Consider the following 25,965-nt stretch of genomic DNA (forward strand, 5'->3'; position numbering starts at 1 on the left):
GATTCCTTTTCCTGATACGTTCCTGAGTTTCATGCTAATTGCTTGAGGAGTAGTTCAATGAGAGACCATAAAGAAAGTGAAAACGGTTTCTGTGGTCAAACACATTTGTGAAACACAGTATCCAACAGCCTCCTCTTGGACATTCAATGGACCCACTGGTGTATTAAAGTCTCTGGGAAGTCCTATAGTAAAGAACTTATTTAATTTTATTTAATCCAATCTTTTCAAAATTAATGTGACCAGGGCACATTTTTAAAAAATATCACAGAACACCTATTAATATCGTTTGAGAAGTGTTGTGTTAAGCACATGCCTTTAAGAAAGGAGGCAAAATAGCACTTGGAAATATTTACGTTTTGGATCAAACATTTACTAAGTACTCAGTTAAAACAGAGAACCTTACTGGACACTTGGACCCCAAGGCTAATTTATAGAAAAAGTAGAAATCTTGTACCATTTTCTAGAATGGAAATATTGACCAAGAAAAGAGAAGTAATATACTAACCAACAAAAAAAATTTCACCTTCACCTGATGACCCTTTGGTTAAAAGCAAGAAGGAAATTAATTCACAAGGGTTGTACCTAATAAAACCATCAATGCAATTACCATCAGCCACCGGCTCAAAATCACCTGGAAAACATGTATTTAATACACGTAAGTATGGCTACATGATGTTGGGTGTTCTCATGGTCACCAAGTCCTTTGATCATCACCATGTGGCAGAGAAAGTCAGTTTTACCCGACCCCTCATTCTGAACTCTTGATTATGGACAACTCTGCAACCAAAAAGCTGTTTTGGTTGGTACAGACTACAGCAAACCAGCAGAGTTAAATGATCAAAAGTTTAGCATCAGAAAACAAACAAAAAGCAACCCAAGAGGGAAATGGGTAAAGGACAAATAGATCATGCATACAAAGAGAAACTGAATGGCTCTTAAAAATATGAAGATACCCGAGTTCATCAAAAAACAAGGACAATTCTTCAGTGAGGTACCCATTTTTATCCCACAAAGGCAAAATAAACAGGCCCTCTTAGGTGGTCTCTGCAGAGAACAAGTTGGCTACATCTATCAAACTTCAACACAGACATGCTCACTGAGAGTGTGTACACTCTTGGATAAAGAAATAACATATCTCAGGGCTATTCAATGCAGCCCTGTTAATCAGGGAGATTAGAAACAGCCTAAATACCACTATGAGCAGCTGGTTAAATATCCACACAATGAAAGTCCGTGTGGTCCACAAACAAGAATGAGGCAGCTTTACACGTACATCATGACAGGGGAGATCGTCAAATTACCCTGACTGTGCAGGCATGAGTGCACAGAATGAGAGCACAGTAGGGATCCAGGCGTGCACACACACTTGCACACGTGTGACTACGTGTATATGTATCTATGGGTATGTAAGGTCTCCTGTTTGTAAGTATTCTTTGCAAAAAGTGGTGTCTGTGTATCTCCAGAAGGACACAGGAGAAATGGGCAAGAGCAGAGACAGAAGAGGCAGGTGGGAGTTCATCTTCACTCTGCACCCTTTTATCAATACTATGTGCAATAGTGCAGCCCTTTATCAATACTATTATCTTTGGGGGAGAAATCATTTGTAATTCCCTTTACTGGATGACAATAAATATGTTTATAATAGGTTAATTAAATAATAAATAGATTTAAATCAATATACGTAAGTTGCTTGATTTTCTTATGGTCAGGATGCCATTATGTTTAATTTTTTGAAAATATTACTCAAGGGAATTCCCTGGCAGTTCAGTGGTTAGGGCTCCAAGTTTTTGCTGTCAAGGGCCCAGGTTCAATCCCTGGTTGGGGAAATTAGATCCCGTAAGCCATGTGGTGCTCCCAAAACCAAAAAAAAGTCAATAAAAAAAAATATTATCCCGAAAGGCAATGGGATGGTGAATGGGAATAAATCAAGAGAGGAGAAGACAGGAAAAGATGGAAACCTGTGTAGTCATGGGGAAGAAACACACCTACATTCAACAATGAGTAAATCTTAAAAGTATCTTTGAAGAAGTCCACATACACCCACAAACACATGTTGCATTCCATTCCAAATCAAACACGTGACAAGGCTGCAAGCTGCACACAGCCGTCTCGGTCGGAGAGGAAGATAGGGCCCCGTTACACAGGCCTGAGCTGCCAGGGGAAGCAGGTGGAATCAGATCCCAGGGCAGGGCAGTCTTCCGCAGGGATGGAGCTGGGACTGAGAGGAGGAAACAGCAGCAGAGCAGCAGCCGCGTGAGGAGCCGGCTGTTTTCAGCCTAAATTGCTGGCCCTCAGCAAAGTGTCCAAACTCTTCAGCACGGGCACCGCCCCACCCATCATCAAGCTCCAAAAGGGCTCGAGGCTTCCTGGACTCTCAGCCCCTGGGAGCCCTGCTTCCCGCTGCCTCACCCTGGCACACCCTGCCCCTGAGACCACGGGGGTCAACTTGCCGCTCGCCTTTACTCAGGACTCAGCACAGGTGTCCTCACCTCCAGGAAGCCTTCCTTGACCAGGGGAGGCCTCGCCTGGTTCCCTCATACCTCTGCTGAAGCTGCTCCTGCTGTCAGTCACACATGCCCCCCAAGCCTGCTGCCCCGACACCAGCTCAGAACAAACAAGACAGCTTGGACCTTGGGTCCTTGGAGCACTTGCAGATTAGCTGGAAGAAGGGCACTGTACAAGCAGTGTAAAGTAAAAACCAGTGGTTTCCAAGTCACACTGTGATGCATGCTGAAAAGGAGGGGCGTGAGGTTACAACGGTCCTCTCCCCATAAGGTCCTCGCTCCCCCAGGCTGAATTCCAGCTCCTCCACGTGCCACAGGTGTGCCACCCTACCTCCTTCCACGGCGGGCATCTGGACGTGGCCCCCCACTGGGCAGCCTCCTTCCTCTCCCCGCCCCTAGTTAACTCCTCCTCATCTTTCTCTTGGCAGCTCGGGCATGCCTTTCCACTAGGAAGCGCTCCCTGATTCCCGTCCAAGGCAGGATGTTTGCTCTGACGTGGGGAGAGGGTGGGTGAAAAAAGCCCACTGGACTGGGCACTGGGGTTCCTGGTGTTCTTGCCAAAAGCGTCATCCTTGGGGAGCTGGGGCGGGCCCCAGAGGGGAAGGACCGGGGGAACAGAGGGCTGTGATGGTAGAGAAATGGGTTTCCAGAAGTTCAGTCAGGAGAACAGGAGACAGGATAGCTGCCCGAGGCAGAAAGCAGGATCCAGGTGAGAGTTTGCTGCAGGAAAGGAACGCGGTTATGTGCGTTTGTAAGCCAGCCATTGCGAGAAGCGGGGAGGGTTAACTCACCAAGCAACGTGGCTGAGGAGGCAGGAGATGGCTTTCTCGTCCCATCCCCAGGCTCAGAAAAGTAAGCCAGTGTGCTAAGGCAGGGCACGTGTTCATTCCCAAGGACTTCCATCTTTACGCTGGTTCCTGACTGGCACAGAACTACCCAAGGAGTTGACCTGGAGCTACCAGGAGGGTGGAGGGGTAAGCTACATTCACAAACCAACCCACAAACCACCTGGAGTCAAGGAATTTCAGGAACCTGTGACTGAATAAAATTAAACTGGTTTCTTTAGAGTCAAAGCTTTCTGGGATTCTTATATGCTAATGGATAACCTTAAACTTCAAGAGGACAAAGAATTCTGCGTTTCCAGTCTCAGGGACCAAAGAATCTCTGTGTCCAGAAATATCTGGACATACTTGGGACATACCATTCTTGTGTGCTCACAAGAGAATGTCCATCCCATCGCATGGAAACATGCCCCTTAGTTTTGTCAACAGCTGCACAGAGGAAACCAAGGTAGGAAAATCTGCGGGTTTTTCTTCCCTCAAGGCACATTCTGACAACAGGCTTACATCTGTTCTTGATTCTAGCAGCACACAAAAAATGTCCTTCCGCTGAAAAGTACTTGCAATGGGTCTCTCAAAACCCTTGCTTACTAAAGTGGGGCTAAGCATCTTTTTAAAAAAGAGAACCAACTTTCTGCACTAAACTATGGTTAAGAAAAATGAATGTGGTTCTGGCACTCTTAGACACTGCTCTGCTGGAAGAGGCCCAGGTCCCTGGTATCACTCAGCTGGAGGGTACTTCACAGAGTGACTCACGCTCTGAGTTCTAAAGAAGTGAGTTTGTTGGAGAAAACTGTCCTTCATGTAAAATGTCAAGATAGACAGATGACAGTTAAAAAGGAAGTCAGAATGACTGGGAAAATGCCCACGTAGGGATATGGGGGTGGGGGGGAATTAAGAGGGGGAAAGAAGGACGCAGAGGAAGAAGGGAGAGAAGTGGGGGTGCAGGAGAGGATGAAGACTGGTTTCTGGGGTGCAGGGTAGAAGCAGGAATGAAAGGAAAGGGGTCAAGCGCACGCTGAGTGTCCTCTGTGTCTGGGAAGGGCACACAGAGGGGTCAGAATAATAATACTTGGGGGGATTCCACTGGCCAGCCAGTGGTTGGGACTTGGCATCACTGGGGCCTGGGTCCCATCCCTGGTGGAGAACTAGTGGTCTCTCGGTCACATAATAATAATAATAATGATATTTTTAAAGTCATTTGAAAGCGGTTTTGAGAATCACCAAATTCCCCTATCCTTGGAAAAGACTCTGAAGAGCCAAGATCAAGTCTGAGCTCCCTGCAATGCCTGTGTTCTGAGGGAAGCAATCTACGAGAAATATGACCTGGGAGCCGCATGATCAGCAGAGAACCCTGGGCAGTAGAATGTGAAGGCAGAGCTGGAAAAAAACAGAGGTGAGCGTTTCCACCCACTACGTGCCCCTCTGACAATTCCACAGGCACCCAACCCTGTCTGTTTCCTTGTCCTGGACCACACATCTGATAACACGGCAGCAAGCCCAAAGCAAAGTTCACCCGTACACGCACCAAGCCCATTCTCAGCCAGCTCATCAGATACCTACATAGGGTCGAATCCATGATGGCTACATAAAACTTGAAAAGTACAGCGGAAGAAGGAACGAGGAAGAAATACATTATTTACTATTTGGGCAACCAACTAGAACTCCCCTTGCTAACTCGTCCGGGGACTCCAGCCTTATCCCCATTCAAACACTATCCAGTCTGGACCTGTTATGACAGAGGCCACATTCCTCATCAGACTGACAGTGATTCCATTTCAACGAAGCCCAATTATAGTGATTTCAATGCCTTTTCAGGAGGCGCTGATACTCAATAGCTTAAAATTACAGCCAGACATCCACAGGAAGACCTGATCCTGCTCAGGGTTTGATACAGAAAGCTGAGGAGGGGAAAACGATGTCGTTGAGCAGACGCCCTCCCTAGGTCTCGGAGCCTGTGATGGGAGGCGGCCCTCGTGGGCACACGCACACATCACCTCCCCATCAGGACCTCCCCACACAGAAGAGCAGAAGACGGGCACCATCTGAGCAGAGCAGGAGGAATCATTACATCAGGGGGATTTCATGCTTTACCTGTTTTTCTACAGGTGAAATCTCTTTGGAAAACAAACAAACAAACAAATCAGCTTAACAGGCCACAGAATCCTGGAGGGAGAGCCTGGGGGCAGGGAAACACAAGGGAAGCTGGCTTCTGGTAGGCCTGGAAGGCGGGTCGGCAATGACGGGGAAACCAGACAAAACCAGAGGTTATTCTAACTGAGGCTGGAACGAGGTGCAGCGGGAGAGGCAGAAAGAGAACAACCTCCTGGTGATTTCTGTGAGTGGGAAACCAGTTATGTTGCTGGAATTGAAGGGACTGGGGAGGAAAAACATTTTCAGCTTGAACTATGGAGCAAATCTGGGCTGTAAAGACCAAAGGATCGGCTTCCTCCTGGAGTGGAAGAGCTAGAAGAAAAGACCGCATGTGTTTGTAGGAAATGAAATAGAAAAGTCATGGGAGAAAAAAAGCACAACCATAAAAGTCAACTACGTTCTATAACCCCAAATGACAGGTTGTCTATGGCCATTTTCAAGAAACATCAGTGGTGCTGAGTAAGTGGGACAGAGACCGTATGAGTCACAAAGCCTGAAATAGCTACTACCTGTCCCTTGGCGGAAAACGTCTGCCAGTCCGTGGTCCAGAGCCGGCCTTGAAGCAGCCCTGATTCGGGGCAGGGAGCACTCTTTGCTGCATCACAGCCCCTCGTGACAGAGACCTACACATTCTCCCCCCGTTACTAAAAAGTCAAAACCATTTTATATTCACAAAGGACTGAACAAACGTTATGGTGACTCCAAGGTTCCTGGGTGTGGTGACAAGCAAATTCTTCCCCACTCAGCTCCTTTCTAAAAATAGAGACAGGCAGCAAGAACCTTCTGTTTTCTCTGCAGAACTTGACAGCTATGGTCCACCAGCCCCACCACTCTGAGGACACTGTGTACCTTCCCAGCCCATCAAGTTTCATCCGAAGCCAAGAGAAAGAAGACGCCTCCCGGAGCACCCGTCCTTTGCACCTGTTGCTACTGCCCACGTGAGGACAGACAGGTGCCTGGTCTCCTGACTCCAGCACGTTACCTTTTTTGAACGGCTCCCGGGTTTCCTCCGCTTCTTTGTTAACCCGATTCTGCTGTGGTTCCACCGCAGGTTCGTGGTAGTCAAGCTCATCTTCTGTTTCATCATCGCTGTACGGGACCACTTCATCATTAGGCTGAGAATCCTCGTCAAACGTCGTTTCTGAGTCTCTTTCTGTACTCATTCTGCTGGCAAACTGGAACTACCTGGTTTAAAAGAAAGGGAAACCAGAGTGAGATAGGACCCGTGCCTAGTTTTTGGTTGAATTCTTCCTATATTCGCTTATGACGCTTTTGACAGAACGTTATTTACCCACATGGACATGACTGATGAAGGACCCCCAAAGTTCAACTTATTATGCAAATAAGAACAAAACCATTCATTATTGATTAAATGCCTGGGTGAGAATTTACAACAATAATGTAGCTGCCAACTTTTTTTAAGGGTATACAAGCTTTAAGGTTTTATTTCAAATTGTGTGTCTCTACCCAGCAAAATTAATCGGTTCACAACCAACATTAAAATAAAATGAAACAGATTTAAAAATATCAGAGTACAGCAGGCATAGAAAGAGTACTGTTTGGTTAAACACTTTTACAAAGCTGACACATACATATGTTTATTTGCATTGTGGGTCTTAATGGAATTGAATTTCTCTTGGGAAGTGTGCCCTGCTTTCAAAGTTTGAAAACCACTGTCCTACAATATCTAGTTGCAATTAACATTAATATTCTGAGCTTTTACTGTGTGATGTATTTTAAATACCAGCTTAGTCCTCAAATTTTCCTAATGGCTTCTTGAAAACACATTCTAGCCTATTTTCCTGTGACCACCCACTCCTTATATTTAGAATTTGTGTTTGTGTATACACCACTGCATAAAATGACACCACACAAGTGCCAAGTGCAACCTCAGTTCTATTTACATTAGGAATATATTTACACTAATACTTCCTGGCATTATTTACTGATACATAAGCATCATACCTCCATGTACTCGGTATCATTAATAGTGGCAGCTCACATTTATTTAGTGCTAACTGCATGAGGGACTCTGAATGAAATGCTTTATCAACACTGGCTCCTTGAAACTTTCCACATCAACATAGTGAAGGTATTATTGCTATTTGTAGTCTACAGAGGGGGAAACCAAACCTTTACAACACTGGACAACTTGTAAAATATTTACTGAAATTTGGAGGTAAGAATAATTGCTTTCCAAGGATTCATCGTTTATATTCCACTTTCATGTTTTAGTTTTTAGATATTTTAATCAGGGTTAGTTGCCTTGAGTGGAACTATTTAGCTGGCTGCACACTTTTTACCAAATCTAGCATCTTAAACATCTAAATTTTTATAATAAGTGTACATCTAAGAAATGTTCAAATATTTAAGTGAGGATTTTGTCCAACATTATTTAAAATAAAACCCAGAAGCAACATGGATATCCAATGAGTATTGCTATTGTTTAGCTGCTAAGTTGTGTCTGACTCTTTTGCGATCCCATGGACTATAGCCCATCTGGCTCCTCCAGTATTCTCCAGGCAAGAATACTGGAGTGGGTTACCACTCCCTTCTCCAGGGGATCTTCCTGACATAGGGGGCTGAACCCACAACTCCTTCATTTGCAGGCAGGTTCTTTACCACTGAGCCACCAGGGAAGCCAAGTAAAATACTGGACTACTGCAAAACACGAGTAGACTTAAGGGCAGGCAGACTCAGGGTTAAAACCTTTAACTGCCAAGTAAAACATTTTCCCTCTTTCCTAATTTTTTATGGGTTAGTAAATGGCAGTTTCTTGGGATTTTACACTTGCTTAATTGGCCTTACTTGCAGTTTTATGGTTTAACTAGTATTTAAATTTAATACACTCCTTAGGGCTTCCCTAGTGGCTGAGACGGTAAAGAATCTGCCTACAATGCAGGAGACCTGGGTTCAATCCCTGGGTCGGGGATCTCTCTTGAGAAGGGAATAGTATTCTTGCCTGGAGAATTCCATGGACAGAGGAGCCTAGTGGGCTACAGGCCATGGGGTCACAAAGAGTTGGACACAACTGAACGCCTAACACACATACACACTTTTAAAAATTCTCAAACTCTTAAGGGCAGACTTTCATCAGAAATCTTTCAGAACAAAAATAATAAAAGTGGTGACCATGTACTGGACACCTATTTTATATCAAGCAGGACAACCCCGTGAGGTAGATATTATCTACCCATCTTTCGGATAAGGAGGCTGGGGCTCAGCTGGTAAGTGACAGAATCAGGATCTCATCTCTCCATCGCAAGGGCACACACAGCATGCAAAGGCCTGAAAGCACCACGGAGAAAGTTTCCTTATTGTATTAATAGAAAGCGTGTGAAAGTATGTGAGTCATTCAGTCATGTCAGACTCTTCGTGACTCATGGACTGTAGCCCACCAGGCTCCTCTGTCCATGGAATTCTCCAGGCAAGAATACTGGAGTGGGTAGCTATTCCCTTCTCCAGAGGATCTTCCTGACCCGGGGATCGAACCCAGGTCTCCTGCATTGCAGGCGGATTCTTTACCATCTGAGCCACCAGGGAAGCCCATATTATTAATAGTAAACACACACAGCATGCATTTGCCATTCTAAGCATGTGTAAGTATCCAGGTTAGTGGCATAAATGCCTTCTATAGAAACACTTCGTAAGTGATCGTTTTGTCATCATTACTGCCGAGTGCCTGTGTGTTTATTTCCCGTGTTAAGATTGGATCCAGTCCTTTGAGTTTGAAGGAGACAAACAAAAAGGAATAGACTTCTTAACCACAAGCCACGTGACCCAAAGAAAATAGCCACTGCACAACCCGCCCACTCACCACCCAAACACCCACTCCAGGCCAGATCTGTGTGGCTGCCTTGGAAGGCTGGGCGGGGAGTTCTGAGCTGAGCAGGAAGCTCTCTGCTGTGCGTGTGTGTGAGTGTGTGTGATATGCAGACATGTGTGTGTGAGTGTTTGTGATATGCAGACACTCTGTCGTCTTAGACTACCAAAGAAAAATTTGTAGGAAATCATTCCCTTGAAGCTCTTGGGGATATGGAGCAGCTTTCCAGGTCTAGTCATAATCCTGTCAGGCAGGCACTACATAAAATACAGATTTGGAAACTTTATGTCTGTCCCCACCACTCCAGCCCGTCACAGACACCTGTGAATTTATTCAACCTTCACTGAGCATCTACTAGGCACACGCTGCGACCTTAGGCACTAGGAACTGAACTGCCACCCAGGTTACTGAGGGATGAAAGTGAAAGTGTAAGGCACTCAGTCATGTCCGACCTTTGCGACCCTATGGACTGTAGCCCACCAGGCTCTTGTCCACAGGATTCTCCAGGCAAGAACACTGGAGTGGGTTGCCATGCCCTCCTCCAGGGGATCTTCCCGACCCAGGGTTCGAAAACCCGCGTCCCTTATGTCTCCTACCGAGGGATACAGATATGTAAATTATGTGTGGGTCCTGAGACATTTCTCCCCAAACACACACCTCCAACCCACTCCCTCCTCTTCATCCCCGCAGCCACCACCATAATGCAGGACACCACAGTCTTGCTCCTTAAATGCCGCAGGTGCAATCTAACAGGACTTAACCACCATGAGCTAGCATGTCCCTCAGAGTCATGCCTTTCTCCTGCTTAGACCCTTCTTGTGGATTATAGACTGAACTGCCTCCACCAAACTGAAAGATTAGCCCTAACTCTTAATGTAACTGCACTTGAAGACAGGGCCTTTAGAGGTGCTGCTGCTTAGGCGCTTCAGTCGTGTCCCACTCTTTGCGACCCCATGGACTGCAGCCCGCCAGGCTCCTCTGTCCATGGGATTCTCCAGACAAGAATACTGGAGTGGGTTGCCATGCCCTCCTCCAGGGGATCTTCCTGCCCAGGGATCGAACCCATGTCTTCTTTAACTTCTGCATTGCAGGTGGATTCATAACCCACTGAGCTACCTGGGAAGCCCTTTAAAGAAGTGACGGAGGTTAAACAACATTATATGTGTGGGGCCCCAATCAGACAGTTCTCCTGTCCATATAAGAAGAGGAAAAACCACCTAAGAGCTCTGTCTTTCTGTGTATGCACAGAAGAAAGGCCCCGTGGGGACACTGCAAAATGGCGGTCAAGGAGAGCATCCTCTCCAAAAACCACACAGGAGGCCCTTCTGTCTCTGCCGTTGAGAGCTTACAGTCTAGACAAGAGTCAGCATGTGACAGCCTGAGGGCCAGATTTGGCCAATCGTCTGTTTTTGTAAATAAAGTTTTATTAGAACACATCCTTGCTCATTCCTTCATGTACTGCTTATGGCCAATTTTACACAATAACAGAGTTGAATAGTTGTGACGGACAATGAATGGTAAAAATATTCACTATCTGGCCCTTTACACACAAAAAGTCTGCTGACCCCCAAACTAAAACAAAAGATAATAAGGGAACAACAAAACAAGCGGGCAACAACTAACGCCCACAGCCAGACACAACTACAACCGACCTGCACACATCATGGGTGCTTTCTGAAGGTGTGAAATAAACCACCGGGGCCAGTGGTGGGAAAACATCCCTAAACCATACATTCGCCCTACTGATTGTTAACGGTACTCTTTCAGCTGCAGCACAGTTGTGTGACTGGAGAGGACGCACAATTCCAAATACTGAGGGAACAACACACCGTCATCTCTGGCTTCATGTGAGGAAGCTGTGGTTATGCGTCTTCTCATACCCAGTCCAATTCGGCATTTCATCATTAATCCATGTGCTTACAATCATGGCAGCAGATGGAAAGGTGAGTAAATGTTGGAGCAAGGCAGCAAAAATTTTATCAGGACTTTTGAAAACTTGTCAACGTAATACAGCATTCAAGGATTTTTCTGGTCACATGATCTTAGGAAAACAGAATCTTTAGCTCCTGCTCAGGCTGAGAAGCAGCATAATTTCATTGAAAAGAACACAGGTCTGGATTCAAATCCTGGCTCTGCCATTCACCAGTTTACCACTTGGATGGGTTGTTTAACATTTTGGAAGGGAAGAGGAGAAGATGCTTCATTCTCCGTCCTGCCTTCTGCAGTATTCAATCCTCTTGGTCATAAACCCCAGAAGATAGGAGGAGTAAATGGCAGGATTTCCAAACTCGAACCCCTAACATCTATCATCTGTCATCTTTGAATACTTGGCTATGAAATACTTGTCAAGTGACTGAATGCCTGAAATTCTCTGTTCCTTTTGTAGTGGATGGGGTGCTAAAGGAGAGAGAAAAAGGAGACTCAGGCGCAAAGAAATACCTTTCTGCCCTTGCAATAGAACTCTGAGGTCAGAAGTAACGAAAGTACAAACTTTCGCTGCGATCATAAGGTTCCTAGATTCAAATGAAGGGAAAGGAGGAACAAGGAGTGTCCTGACACGGCCAGGGTCTGACCTGTACACAGACACACTCAGAGGCTGGGGAGGCCAAGAGTCCCTGATCAATGATGTCTTTGTGGTACAAACGGATTTGTGTCCGCAGTGGCCCAGCCTAAACCAGGAAGGGAGACTCACAGCAGTCATGTTTGTTCTTCTTCATCTTTTTATGGCTCCGTAAAGTCCTCAGCAAGAAAGGGTATTTCTGACATGGATTTCTTATTTCATTTGCCTATTCATTATTATTATTCTTACAGATAAAGCAGATTATTATTAGATACAGATATTTTTTATTACAGAAAAATATTACAAAATATTTAACATGAGATATTATCATGATATGCAGATTCCCCGGTGGTTCAGCAGTAAAGAATCCACCTACAATGTAGGAGCTGAGGGTTCGATCCTTGGGTCAGGAAGATCCCCTGAAGAAGGGGACCTACTCCAGTATTCTTGGAAAATCTCACGAACAGAGGAGCCTGTCAGGCCACAGTCCATGAGGATGCAAAGATCAGACACGACTTAGTGAGTAAACAACAGAGAGACCCTAAAGCAGAGGACACAGTTAAGCAGAGCTCATATTCCTGATCCACAAAAATCGTGAGATGAGTTTCAGCTGCTGTTTTGGAGTCATTTGTTATGTAGTAATAGAAAACTAATACACATACCATTAATCACAAATAACGAGAACTCTATGGTAAGATACCTAATATGGCTGCTATTGTTTCCATTTATTCCAAGAGGAGCCCCATTAAAGAGGCAGCAGCAATCTTTATCACCCGAGTCAGTCCAGACACAGGCCACATACCCTATCTGGAATCTACTCAATTCTCTTGAGAGCAAAATCTGACAAGCTTGATGACCGTTGTAATTAGACAAGAATAATCTCACGAACCAAGAGTAATAAAAACCTATCTAAGATCTAGATTAAATTCAAACTTTACACTGTTCTAGAAGCAACACAATTATCGTTCCTAGGATAAACAAGGTTATATTGTTTTATTTTCTTCTAAACTGAAGCCTCGAAAACCTAGACGTCTGGGACAACTAACATGAAATTGTGCTCAGTCGCATCCGACTCTGTGGACCATGCCATAGCCCGCCAGGCTCCTCTGCCTATGGAATTTTCCAGGCAAGAATACTGGAGAGGGTTGCCATTTCCTACTCCAGGGCATCTTCCCAACTCAGGGACTGAACCTCGTCTGTTGTGTCTCCTGCACTGGCAGGCGGGGTCTTTACCGCTAGCGCCACCTGAAAAGCGCCAGCATCAAACTAAGGGCCCATTAATACCACCGTTGTGGGGACAGCTCAGTCAGGCCTTTACTCATGATACAAAAGGCTTCTCCAGGTCCACAGCTTCGTCCTCTGTTCCTCGGAAAGACCACCCCAGGGCCCTTTGTCACAAGAGAAGACTGACTCCCACTTCATATCACACAACCGGGATGACTACGTTAAAAAAGGCGCAGAGGAATCTAGAAATTTTGCCTCTCAGAGAGGGCAGTTTTGTCAGTTTCCTGATAAAACTTAAAAGGATTTCTTGGTGACACTGCCACCCCAGCTCTGTCTCGGGCTCCCTAACATAGCCTAGTAACAGCGGCCACTTCCTGTTACTATGAGGCTGCCCCTTGCCTTCACTCGCAAGTATCTGCGTGCACGTCGTCGCGCACAGTCAACATGGAATTATTCTGAGATGGGTGGTCGGGCGCTACCATTGTCCTTTTACCAAAGAGAAAACTAAGGTGCTTAAGGAGTCTTCCTGAGGTTATTTAGCTCCGACTGGATTCACCCCCTCAGCACATCCCCAGCTCTGTGCTAGGTGTGATGCAGAACACGCATCGAGGCTTCAGGCTGGAATCAAAGATCCATCCAGGAAGCATCGAGCTTCCCCAGAGGGCACGGCAACCCACCGCAGTATTCTTGCCTGGAGAATCCCATGGACCGAGGAGCCTGGCAGCCTATAGTCCGTGGGGTCACAAAGAATCAGACATGACTGAGCACGCGTGCACAGCAGGAAGCATCAGAGCCCACTTCCCAACTGCAGGTGGTAACTGCTCTCCTTGTCTACAAACCATCTGAGCGCCTCCTAAGTCACAGGAAACACGTAAGCAAAGGATAGGGAGAACTTGACCAAACAAAGCCAACTTTGACGCCTACAGACAGGTTTCTCCTACACCAAAGAGTTGCAAAAATTTAAAAGCTTCTCCCTTTATATCATGCTCAAGTATACTGAAATCAGTAATCATTTCTAAGCTGTCTTGAGCTGGGCAGGGTGCGTGGGAGTCACAGAGCGGATCAGGTACTCAGGGTGGAAGAGAGATTTTCAGAAACGAGGAACAGCTGGAGTGAAGACCCAGTCACAGGGAAGTATAAGATACCCACCCGGCTGAAAGATTTAGGGCACCGGGCTCGTGAGCGGCTGACTGGAGTCCACTCCCCCAGCCTAAGAGGGCCTGACATGGACTTCATTCCAGCGACTGGAAGGGAGCACTGAGCGTATTTACAAGGAGAGACAGCCGATCTGCCCAGCGCCTCAAGAAGATGAATCTGATAGCAGAGGGGTGTGGGTGGCCAGAAAGGTGACAGCCGGGCAGGGAGACCCTCCCGAGGTCACACCGGACACTGAGCATCTCCCAGGCACAGTTCTGTCACCTGCAAACCCAAGCAGTTCGGTCCAATGACCTCTGCAGACACGTTTAGCAGTAACACTCGGTGAGCGGATGTAGCTGCAGCAAGAAGGAACACAGGCCTAACTTAGGGTGGTGGCGACTAGAAAAATGTGTTTCAAATTAAGATCGGGTGGGGCTGCCATTCTTTTGTCTGGAAAACTAAGAAAAAAGTAAAATAAAGACTAATATTCTCATAGGAAAACAATGCCAGAATTCCCCATATGTTTACTTTGGAGATTCAGCTTCAATCCACAACGTGTTTTTATAACACATACTGAAAGTTACCAGGAGAAAAGCATGGTTATTTTTACATTCAAGCTTCATCCTTGCTTATTAGAGACAATGGTCCCATTTTACTTCATTACTGTTGCTTCTATGATTAGGTTTTTCAATTATGTTCGTGTTTGAATGATATAAAATCATTGGGGCTTTACAACTGACAGTTGCCTGGAAGCCAAACCTCCAAGGTAAAACAAAAAGTTAATCTGTTGAGTTGAATTCATTTTAATATTTGAAGAATCACTAGCCTATTGATGGATGGATGCAATTCACAAAAAGATTACACTACAAAAGGATATAAGAATCCACATCATTTTGCAAAACTGAACATAAATCTTAAAAAATTTGGAAAGAGATTTGTATTCCCCATTCAGATTCAAGAGGAACTGCTTGTTTGAATAAAAGGGTAGGAAAAGGGCAGATATGATAAGTAAATGGGAATAAGCACACAGGAAAAGATTACTCTTGCAAGTAATCACAGGGCATACTGATGAAACAGTAAGACACCATTTTATGCCTATTAAGTTAACGATATTCAATGACTATATCTAATGCTGGGCAGTTGTAAAGCTCTCTCTCTCACACACCTACATACACACACACACACACACACACACACGCACAACCACTGCTGCTCGCAATGAAATCGATACATGCCAATGGAAAACAGGAGGAAAAGGGGATGACAGAGGATGAGATGGCTGGATGGCATCACCGACTCAATGGACATGAGTTTGAGTGAACTCCGGGAGTCGGCAATAGACAGGGAGGCCTGGCATGCTGCAGTCCATGGGGTCGCAAAGAGTCAGACACGACTGAGCAACTAACACTTTTACTTTCCTGTACCAATACACTAAAGATACTTGTAATATGTGACCCAGTAAGCTCATTCATAGAAATTTCCAACAAAAACAATTCAACAAGTAAAATAAGTATTCACAGAAAAATTTTAGATTGTTGTCAGCTATATAAAGCTGGAATGGAAACCACCTGAATGTCCACCAGTATAATAGTTTTATAAGTTATGATTTTAGAGTAGCAAAAAAATGACAGCCCTAGAAACACAGGAAATGCCTTAAATACGATATTAAATTGGAGGAAAGACTGAAATCAGAATTGTGTCCTATTACAGTATCTCTATAAATAATACATACATGTATATTTTGGAAAAGAATTTTTGCTGGAGAAAGAAACCCAATGTGTGTGTTTATTTTTCTGGAATAATCAACAATCAAGGACTTCCCTGGTGGCTCAGTGGTTAAGAGTCTGCCTGCCAGTGCAGGATACACAGGTCCCATCCCTGTTCCGGGAAGATCCCACATGCCCGGGGACAACTAAGCGTGTGCCACAACTACTGAGCCTGCGTCTAGAGCCCAGGAGCCGCGCCTACTGAAGCCCACGCGCCCTGGAGCCCCCGCTCCACAACGAGAGAGGCCGCCGCAGTGAGAAGCCCACGCACCCACGGACAGAGTGGCCCCCGCTCGCCGCAACTAGAGAAAAACCCGAGCAGTGGTGAAGACCCAGCACAGCCAAGTAAGTGATAACTCAACAACTGATGGTCCCTCCACCCCTCACCCCGCCCCCGCTTACAGCTGAAGACCATTCAGCAGTCACTTAGGTGCTGGGCTCAATTCCTGAAAGCCTCACCATGTAACTAAAAAGCAGGTGTTATCCTCATTTTGCAGGCTTTCTAGAGGTTAGGTAACTGCTCCAGGGTCATAAATGAGATTTCAATCAGATGTTTTTGCCCTCAAATCTCTTACGATCTGTCTCAGAGCTGGTCAAAGGCAGAGAAAAGACGTGTCAGAGCGCCCAGCCATACCTTTTTTCCTTACTATCAATCCTGCTTCTTTGCAAATGATTGCAAAGTGCCAGCTTTCATCCAGAGGCGGTCTGAGACCAAAAAAGGGATGCTTGGCGTGTCAGGGCAGGAGAGATGAGACCTACCTTTTTATCTTTCATATCATAATCGTCATCACCTTCCCAGTGCATTAGTCAACGTAAAATCCCGATTCCCTCCTAAGGATCGTGTGGCTGCGTGTGCTAGTCACTCAGTCCTGTCTGACTCTTTGCGACCCCATGGACTGAAGGATTATGGGATGCCATGACATCTAGTGTAGGTCCTTCTTTTCCTTAGAGCCCTGGCTGACCTGTACTCTGTGTGGCTGGAGACCCCAAACCACCAGCCTTCACTAAACTTCCAGGCTGCCTGCAATAAACACAATAGACCTCAAGAGCCCTGGGCAGAGGTCCAGTGACAAGATGATTTAAAATGTTAGTTGTTCCTCATCCCACTATAATCTGCATCTGAAAAGTCTGTTGTTGTTCAGTCGTGTCCGACTTTTTGAGACCCCATGGATTGCAGCACACTAGGCTTCCCTGGCCTTCGCTGTCTCCCACAGTTTGCCCAAACTCATGTCCATTGAGTCAGTGATGCCATCTAACCATCTCATCCTCTGTGGTCCCCTTCTCCTCCTGCCTTCAATCTTTTCCAGTATCAGGGTCTTTTCCAATGAGTCGGCTCTTCCCATTAGGTGGCCAAAGTAGTGGAGCTTCAGCATCAGTCCTTCCAATGAACACGCAGGACTGATCTCCTTTAGGATGGACTGGTTGGATCTCCTTGCAGTCCAAGGGACTCTCAAGAGCCTTCTCCAACACCACAGTTCAAAAGCATCAATTCTTCAGTCCTCAGCCTTCTTTATGTTCCAACTCCCACATCCATACATGACTACTGGAACCATAGCTTCGATTATACAGACTTTTGCTGGCAAAGTGATGTCTCTGCTTTTTATTTATTTTTTTGTCTCTGCTTTTTAATACACGGTTTAGGTTTGTCATAGCTTTTCTTCCAAGGAGCTTCAACTGAAAATACAAACCCCCTCCTGGTACTTTTTTCTAATATAAAGATGTCATAAATTTTCCAAATATTCATATGTAAAGATGTTTCAAGGTTTAAGTAGACAGTATGTATGACTGACACATCAAGGATGATCAGTGCACATATTTGGTATCTTTTGTAGACACTGTCAAGGTTTTATGAATGTCTACACTCTGTCACAGAGTCTTACTTCTTGGTCCATTTGAATGTTAACATCTTCACAAATTCTGGGTCCCAGAGGTTTAAGGGATGAAGGCCACACCTGATATTTAATCAATGTCTCCTCTACTATATTTAAAGTCAGCTTAGAAGACTCAGCTTAGATTACAAACTCTACCCAGACAGCTGAATTCACACCCAAAGCTTGGGACCAGGATTGTCCTGCAAATATGTGGTTAATATTTCATATGTCCCCTGGACACTCATTTGGTCTGAACAATCTCCAGAGTTTCCTACAGGCAGCCAGCTATACTATCTGTTCTGGCTTTCAGATTTTTGGACAGGTCAACTAACAGAAGTATCTAAGTTTCTACATATTCAATAGGTTTAAGGATTTATGAGAATATTTATAATATTGTTGTTCAGTCACTAAGTCATGTCCGACTCTTTATGACCCCATTAACTGCAGCATGGATAGGCTTCCCTGTCTTTTACCGTCTCCCAAAATTTCCTCAAACTCGTGTCCACTGAGTCAGTGATGCCATCCAATCATCTCATCCTCTGTTGCCCCCTTCTCCTCCTGCCCTCAGTCTTTCCCAGCATCAGGGTCTTATAAGATAGAGCTTCTGTTTTTCTGAGATGAGGGTGGTGAGTGTTTAAAAAGAGCTCACGACACTTTCTATAAGGGCTTCCCCAGTGGCTCAGTGGGTAAAAAAAAAAAAAAAAAAAAAAATCCACCTGCAATGCAGGAAATGTGGGTCTGATGCCTGAGTTAGGAAGACCCCTTGGAGGAGGAAATGGCAACCCACTCCAGTAATCTTGCCTGGAAAATCCCACGGACAGAGAAGCCAGGTGGGCTTCAGTCCACGGGGTCACAAAAGAGTCAGACACGACTGAGTGACCAAAAACAAAACAAACATATCCTATGTATCAGGCAATGAGCTGAATGCCTGGCAAGTACTATTTTATTTCATTTGCTCAGGGTCCAATTGTTAGCCCCATTTTACAGATGAGAAAACTGACAGAGATGTTAAGTTCCCTGCCCAAGGGCATACAGGCAGTACATGGGATCAGAATCCTTGTTGAAAGCCTATGCTCTTAGTCACAACACTCAATGCCTTAATTGTACCTAATAACATTACCATGGGGTTAAGCTGGAGAAGAGATAATTAATCCAATTTATAGCTGAGGAGACACATAACTAAGAGACACACAGTTAACTTTGTGCGGGAGCTAGGATGGGAGCGTGTCCAGTCTGGATGCCCTTGACATCCTCCAATATCTCCACTCAGGGTTCAACTTCTGTGGACACTGAGCAACGGGAGGAGCATAAAACGGAGGTCATTATGAGCAAGCAGGGTCCTCCCTTGCCAGGGAATTCCTCAGTGTCACCTAGAACCCAGGTCTCTGCCTTTACATGAGCTGCCTTTTGCCCCCCGTTCACCTGGAGGGAAGCCGGTCTTGGAGCTGCCTGGTTCCCGCCCTCTCTCCTGCCCAGCCTCTCACACTGGTTTCCCCAGGGTGCCCACTGGCAGCGTCCTTAGCAGAGCCCTTGGGGCAGCAGGAGCCAGCAGTTCGGCCGCCTTCTCTTTTAAATCTATGGTGCACAATAGAATTTTTATTTGAAGAACTGTGGCTTTCAAAAAAAAAAGATATAATGACCACTGCCCTGACCCATTCTCCCAGAAACTAAGAATGAGAGATGTGTGTGATATCGTGACTTAAATAATAAGAAGTAGCTCTTTGGTCCTTGTCCTATTCCTGGTATGCTGCTGCTAAGTTGCTTCAGTCATGTCCGACTCTGTGCGACCCCATAGACGGCAGCCCACCAGGCTCTGCCATCCCCGGGATTCTCCACGAAAGAACACTGGAGTGGGTTGCCATTTCCTTCTCCAATGCATGAAAGTGAAAAGTGAAAGTGAAGTGGCTCAGTCGTGTCTGACTCGTAGCGACCCTATGGACTGCAGCCCACCAGGCTCCTCTGTCCATGGGATTTTCCATAGATCTCCTAAAAACTTGGAATTTCCTAAGTGGTGAGAGTTATAAAAGTACCTTTTGCTATTTAATGGAGTGACTTTCAGAAAGCATCCACGGATTGGGGAAGGGGCTATTGATCGAATCAACTGCCAATCAGTTCAGTTCAGTCACTCAGTCGTGTTCGACTCTTCGCAACCCCATGAATCACAGCACACCAGGCCTCCCTGTCCAGCAGCGATTTAACCAATCACGCCGTAAGATGCAGTCCTGTAAAGTCCTAAAGGAGATGGTCTGGAGAGCTTCTGGGTTGGGGAACAGGTGGACACATGGGGAGGATGGCTTGCCCTGTGCGTCTCTTCCATCTGGCTGTTCCTGAGCTACAGCCTTTTGTAATAAACCAGTAATCTAGAATAAGTAAATCATTCCAGTCCTGTGAGCTGTGTTAGCAAGGTAATTGAAGCCCACAAGGAGGTCGTTGGAACCCCCCATCTACAGCTGGAAGGTCAGAAGCACAGGTGGCAACCTGCACTTGCCTCTGGCGTCTGAACTGGAGAGAGAGCCGCCTTGTAGGGCTGAGCTCGTAACCCACAGGATCTGAGGCTCTCTCCAGGCAGATAGTGTCAGAATTATGCCAAACTTAGGACAGTCACCTGGGGTCAGAAAATTGCTTGGTGGTGTGAGAAAGCACACACACACTAGAATTGGGTGTAGAATCATTTAATATGACTCATCCAAGTTCCCACAGCTAGTCAGGGGCAGGCTGCAACCGCAGAGACCTACAAAGGGGATGGGTTGGTTGGCCCAGCTTTCAGGTAATAAGGAGTGTATTCCCTGTAGAAGATTCGAAAACAGTAGCAAAGCCAACTAAAAAGTCATAATTTTTATTACTTTATTATTGCCATGAATGGATGTCAGTGATAAAATACTCCTCAAAGATCTTTCTATTGTAGTTCCTGCTCAATTTTAATAATATAGAAGTAAACTTTTAAAAAATACTTTTTCTACAATAAATGTGGGATTCTGGGGGCTTCCCTGGTGGTTTGGTGGTAAAGAAGCCGTTCCCTTCTCCAGCGGATCTTCCTGACCCAGGAATTGAACCTGGGTCTCCTGAATTGCAGGAGGATTCTTTGCCAGCTGAGCTACCAGGGAAGCCCCCAATAATATAGAAGTAAACTTAAAAAAAATAGTTTTTCTTCAGTAAATGTGGGATTCTGGGGGCTTCCCTCATGGCTCCGTGGTAAAGAATCTGCATGCCAGTGCAGGGGACATGGGTTCCATCCCTGATCTGGGAAGACTCTTCATGCCGCAGAGCACCTATGTCCACGTGCCACAACTGGTATTTAATGTAAATAAGGGCAGCCTGCGCAAACAGAAATGACTAACGCAGGCCTTGCACAAACAGCTATTCTGATTTGCATTGTAAGAGAAAACACCAACCCATAGAGACGTCCAACATTTCTTAAAACAGCCTCAAAATGCTCCAAGGTTTTAAAAAGTACCAATTAAATAAGGTCTCCACTCCATCTCCTAAAAAACATGGCCCCAGGAAAAATGCCAATTCATTCTGGAGCTTTCTTTCCCCTCTCGATCAATACTTGCTTCTCTTTAAAGTTCCTATGTGCCTTCCGGGAGCGTGAGCACTCAGTGGCCAGGCTGGTGCTGGATTGAGCAATACCTGCCCCTCCCTTTCTGCCTTTTCACGCTCTGGCCACCTGACGCGGAGAACCGACTTACTGGAAAAGACCCTGATGCTGGGAAAGATTGAAGGCGGGAGGAGAAGGGGCAACGACAGAGGACGAGATGGTTGGCATCACCGACTCAATGGACGTGAGTCTGAGTAAACTCCGGGAGTTGGTGATGGACAGGGAGGCCTGGTGTGCTGCAGTTCAACGGGTCATAAAGAGTCGGCACTACTGAGAGACTGAACTGACTGACCCCACTCCAGCCTCACCCCCAACAGAAAGGCATTGTAATACAGAGATGACATTTCCTTTTTAAAACGCTGAAGTGAAATAAAAAGTAAATACATTTGAGTAGTTTTTGCTCTTTCCCATGCCGCCTGCTCTGAGGGCCCAGAGTTCAAGGACTTGCCCTAACGAACAGAAAATTGACTTCCTCAGCCCTATTGTTATCGACATACTATTCACAACTTTTATCATAACGGCTACAAATGCTATAAAGTTTTGTAATAGTTAATGTGTGACTTCCCCTGCTTTAGGTGCAGGCCTGCTCTGGAATCCTGAGTTGAGGCCGGAGGATCGTTCCTCTATTTAGGAAACAAGGCTCATGGCCAGTGTCGCCTCTGGGTCTAGGGAGCAAGCAGGCTCTGACTGAGATGTCCAGGGATGTCCCCATCACCTCCCACCCCCACCTCCACTCTCCAGAGTAGATCCTCAACTGTCCATCATCAACCAATGCCGGGGACAAACACCCAACAAGTGGCAAACCTCACTGTCCTGAACTCAACATTTCAACCCAATAATCCTCCTGACTGCCCAGAGCTCTTTAAAAGAAAAGGAAAAAACAGTGTAAGAATGAAGAGAAGAGCACCAATCAATCCGTAAATGAGAGGCTTAAATAATCCATCACCCTCCATAGCCAAGTCAGGAATGAATATGTGCATGAAAACACACACTCCAAGAAAAACCTACACAAAAGCCTTTCAATACTACATGGATTTGAACTTTAGGTATCTGGAACAACTTAAGATCTCTTCAAAGCATGTTTTAAAGCACTCTAAAAGCCTGTGCTCTGGATTTACAATCAGCCAGTCCTTAATATTTGAGTTGTGACACGCATGCTCTGTCATCCTACAGTCAACAAAAAGCCAAGCTACGCTCAAGACCCAAAGTTGGTTGTTGGCCACAAAACAGGCCACCCCCAAACAATCCTCAGCTGGACCTGCCTAGCAGGTCAGCCCATGGGCTCCGGGCTGGCTACAGTCAGACTCAGAGGCCACGCCCTCTCCTCCTCTGCTTTTTCCAACCTCAGATATCTGGCGATGGTGACTTTGTGTGTTAGATTTCCAAAGTCTACACACCACACACAGAAAACAATGTTGCCCGGCCCTGATGCGGCTAATTCTGCGTATGTCTGCACATACCAATGAGGATCTACCTTTATGAATGCTTGCCACAGTTTAAACACTTAGGCTATCAGTAAGAGGAATCATTTCTAGAGATTAAAATTTTGGTATTGAGACCAAATACAAAAATACATTCTGAAATCTGCATCAGTGACTCTCAAGAAACAGCTGTCCTAGGTCCAGTGGGGGAATCTGGGCCACCGTTCAGGTTGTCTTCAAAAGCTGTGGACCGATGGTTTCTGTCGCACTTCGTTCCGGAAATGATCAGTTTCATATCAGACCAGAAATGAGAAAGGCTGTGTGGCTGTCTGTTCTGGCCTCACCCATCGGGCCCACCCACCCTCAACGCCACGGCGGCCTCCTCCTCCCAGCATCCACAAAGGCAACAGAGCCCTTCCATCCCTTTTGCAGATCCTCAAATCCCGAGGCAGGGGCTTTTTCATTTAGGAAGAATTTGCTGTCTGCCCAACCCTTCCCTTGTATTCCACCCTGTACTGTGGTTGCTTTTGTCTCACGTGGAGAAGCAAATTCCAAAGGCTCAGGACCAAGCCCTCTTTCTCTTATTTCCCAAGTGAGGCAGGATCAAGGGATGGTTGAGGGCTTCTGTCTGAAGACCAAGAGACAGACACGGCTAACATCCCGGCTCCACCTCTTATGCTCCTGAGACCTTGGGGAAAATGGTCTAAGTCTCCTCATTTGTACAGTAAAGGCAAGGCCTACCTTACAGGTCCCTGTGAAGCTCAATCTTGATCTCATGTAAAACCCTTAGCGGAGTACACAGACTCAAGTAACCATTTGTAACAAACTAAGGAAGACATTCCAGCTATGACAGAATGAGTAATATTTTTCTCCTCAATAAAACTTGTTTATTAAAAACTACTATAAGCCTAGAATACTTGTGAACTGAAGTTTTCAAGTGAAAAGCAATCCAAGAAAATAAAGATAATAATAACCATATTTTACTTGAGAGTGTGCAGCAAGTTTTCACGTACCACTAATGCCCTTGAGCTATACAACGTCACTGAAAAGTAAATTATTTTTGTTTTATTCTCTGTGATACTGCCATGATCCAGAACAGGGTCTGACATACAGTGGACCTTTGAATAGAAGAACTACCAAATGAATGAACTTTACACATAAAGAATCAAGCTAAGAGTTCACAGTTACATCCACACTCTCAGAGCTTGTAGCAAGCAGGGGACCAGAACCAGATCTTATCTGAATCCAAATCCTGTATCCTTTCCCTCATCACCTCGTCTGGGCACTGGGGTAAGGCTTCAGAAAACTACGATCCTTTAAGGCACTAAGTACTTTCTAGAGGGTAATAACTCCAAGACCCCCTAAAAGTGGACCGCATTGAAACAAACAGAACTATCACTCTGGCACCATCTAGGGAAGAGTTACAGCTAGTAATCTAACTACTTACCTTTAATGCAGATGTTTGCTTTTCTCAAAGTCTGAGTGGCAAACAACCATGATAGGAAAAAGTGAAACAAACAAATTTCAAAACAGGTTTGATGGAAAGATACATTGACTAAGTTTATTCTGAAATAACATCGGGAAGGGAGGAAACAGAGGAATAGATGAAAGACCACCGACCATGGCCATGAAGAAAGAGGGTTGATTATACGACTCTATTTTTCTACATGTTTACAATCTTCCTCAATTAAAAGTAAAGAAACAAAACAAAACAAAAAGCCTTAAAATTAATGTATTACCATTAAGTCACCATCATACGCAGTGCACTGTGTCCTAATTCATAACATAGGCTCTGAAGGGACCACATGCTTAGTGCAGTCATGAGAACTCAGATAGATATTAAATAACTCATGAAAGAAACCTTTTTATGGTCAAAAGGAGAGTATTTTTAAGCCAAGATGAATATTTCACATTTCCTAAAGTGAAAAGTGAATTTCACTGAATATTGCATAAAGTGAAATGTCACGGAGAACTCTTTCTAGATTGGGGCTGCCCTATTTGTATGGGACCTGCAGAGGCGCGTGTGCTCTTTGGATCACTAAGAACATTTAGCATTTACTTTGCTTTAGTGCATTATAACTTAAAAAAATTTTTATTAGAGAATGGTTGATTTACAATATTGTGTTAGTTTCTGCTCTATAGCAAAGTGTGTCAGTTATACATGTACATATATCCACTCTTTTTTGGATTTTTTTTTCCACATAGGTCATTACAGAGTAATGAAGAGAGCTCCCTGTGCGATACAATAGATCCTTATTAGTTATCTATTTTATATTTAGTAGTGTGTATTTATCGATCACAGTCTCCCAATTTACCCCTTCCCTCCCGCACAACTTTTTTTTTTAATTTTATTTTTAAACTTTACAATATTGTATTGGTTTTGCCAAATATCGAAATGAATCTGCCACAGGTATACATGTGTTCCCCATCCTGAACCCTCCTCCCTCCTCCCTCCCCAACAACTTTTTTTTAAGAATTACTTTTAGCTCAAATACTGTGTGCTCAGTTGCTCAGTCATGTCCGACTCCCTGAGACCCTGTGGACTGTAGCCCACCAGGCTCCTCTGTCCATGGAATTTTCCAGGCAAGAGTACTGGAGCGGGTTGCTGTTTCCTTCTCCAGGGGATCTTCCCCACCCAAGGATGGAACCCACATTTCTTGGGTCTCCTGCACTGGCAGGCAGACTCTTGACCACTGTCCCCCCCTTTGTTAGTTTTTTTTCTCCCCCATAACTGAGTAGAATATCAGTACCACCCCCCACTTCCAGGATGCACAAAGAGGCTGAGAAAGGTGACAGGCGGCACTGAAGGTCCACAGTTGGTTGCCGCAGGGCTGACACTGGAACCAAGTCCCATTTCTTTAGTTGCCAAGGTCATGTCCCGGTGCCATGACCCAGCGTCCCCACCACATGCATGGCAAAGGGCGTGGGCTCTGGAGACACACCTCCTGCAGCCGCCAGACCTCAGAAGAGTTCATCAAGTAGTACTGCTGTTCCTGTTTTCTCATCTGTCAAATGGGCCAGATAATAGTGTCTGCCTCTGGGGGTTGCCATGAGGCTGAAATGAGAGA

General features: G+C 45.3%; 1 protein-coding gene across 4 annotated transcripts in view; it reads right to left on the reverse strand.

Annotated features, from left to right (window-relative positions):
• ATP8B1 (ATPase phospholipid transporting 8B1) overlaps positions 1 to 25,965 on the reverse strand; it is a 109,498-nt gene that overhangs the window by 46,624 nt on the left and 36,909 nt on the right. For 2 of the 4 annotated variants that reach the window (XM_070779112.1, XM_019986878.2), the window contains exon 2: positions 6,480 to 6,682. In XM_070779112.1, coding sequence (XP_070635213.1) covers positions 6,480 to 6,660 — 181 coding nt within the window. In that variant the 5' untranslated portion in view covers positions 6,661 to 6,682. Of the gene's footprint in view, positions 1 to 6,006; positions 6,382 to 6,479; positions 6,683 to 25,965 lie in introns of those variants that run through there. The other 2 variants (XM_070779114.1, XM_070779113.1) reach the window with 2 other exon arrangements.

The sequence above is a fragment of the Bos indicus genome, chromosome 24 (assembly GCF_029378745.1).
Source record: "Bos indicus isolate NIAB-ARS_2022 breed Sahiwal x Tharparkar chromosome 24, NIAB-ARS_B.indTharparkar_mat_pri_1.0, whole genome shotgun sequence".
Lineage (NCBI taxonomy): Eukaryota > Metazoa > Chordata > Mammalia > Artiodactyla > Bovidae > Bos > Bos indicus.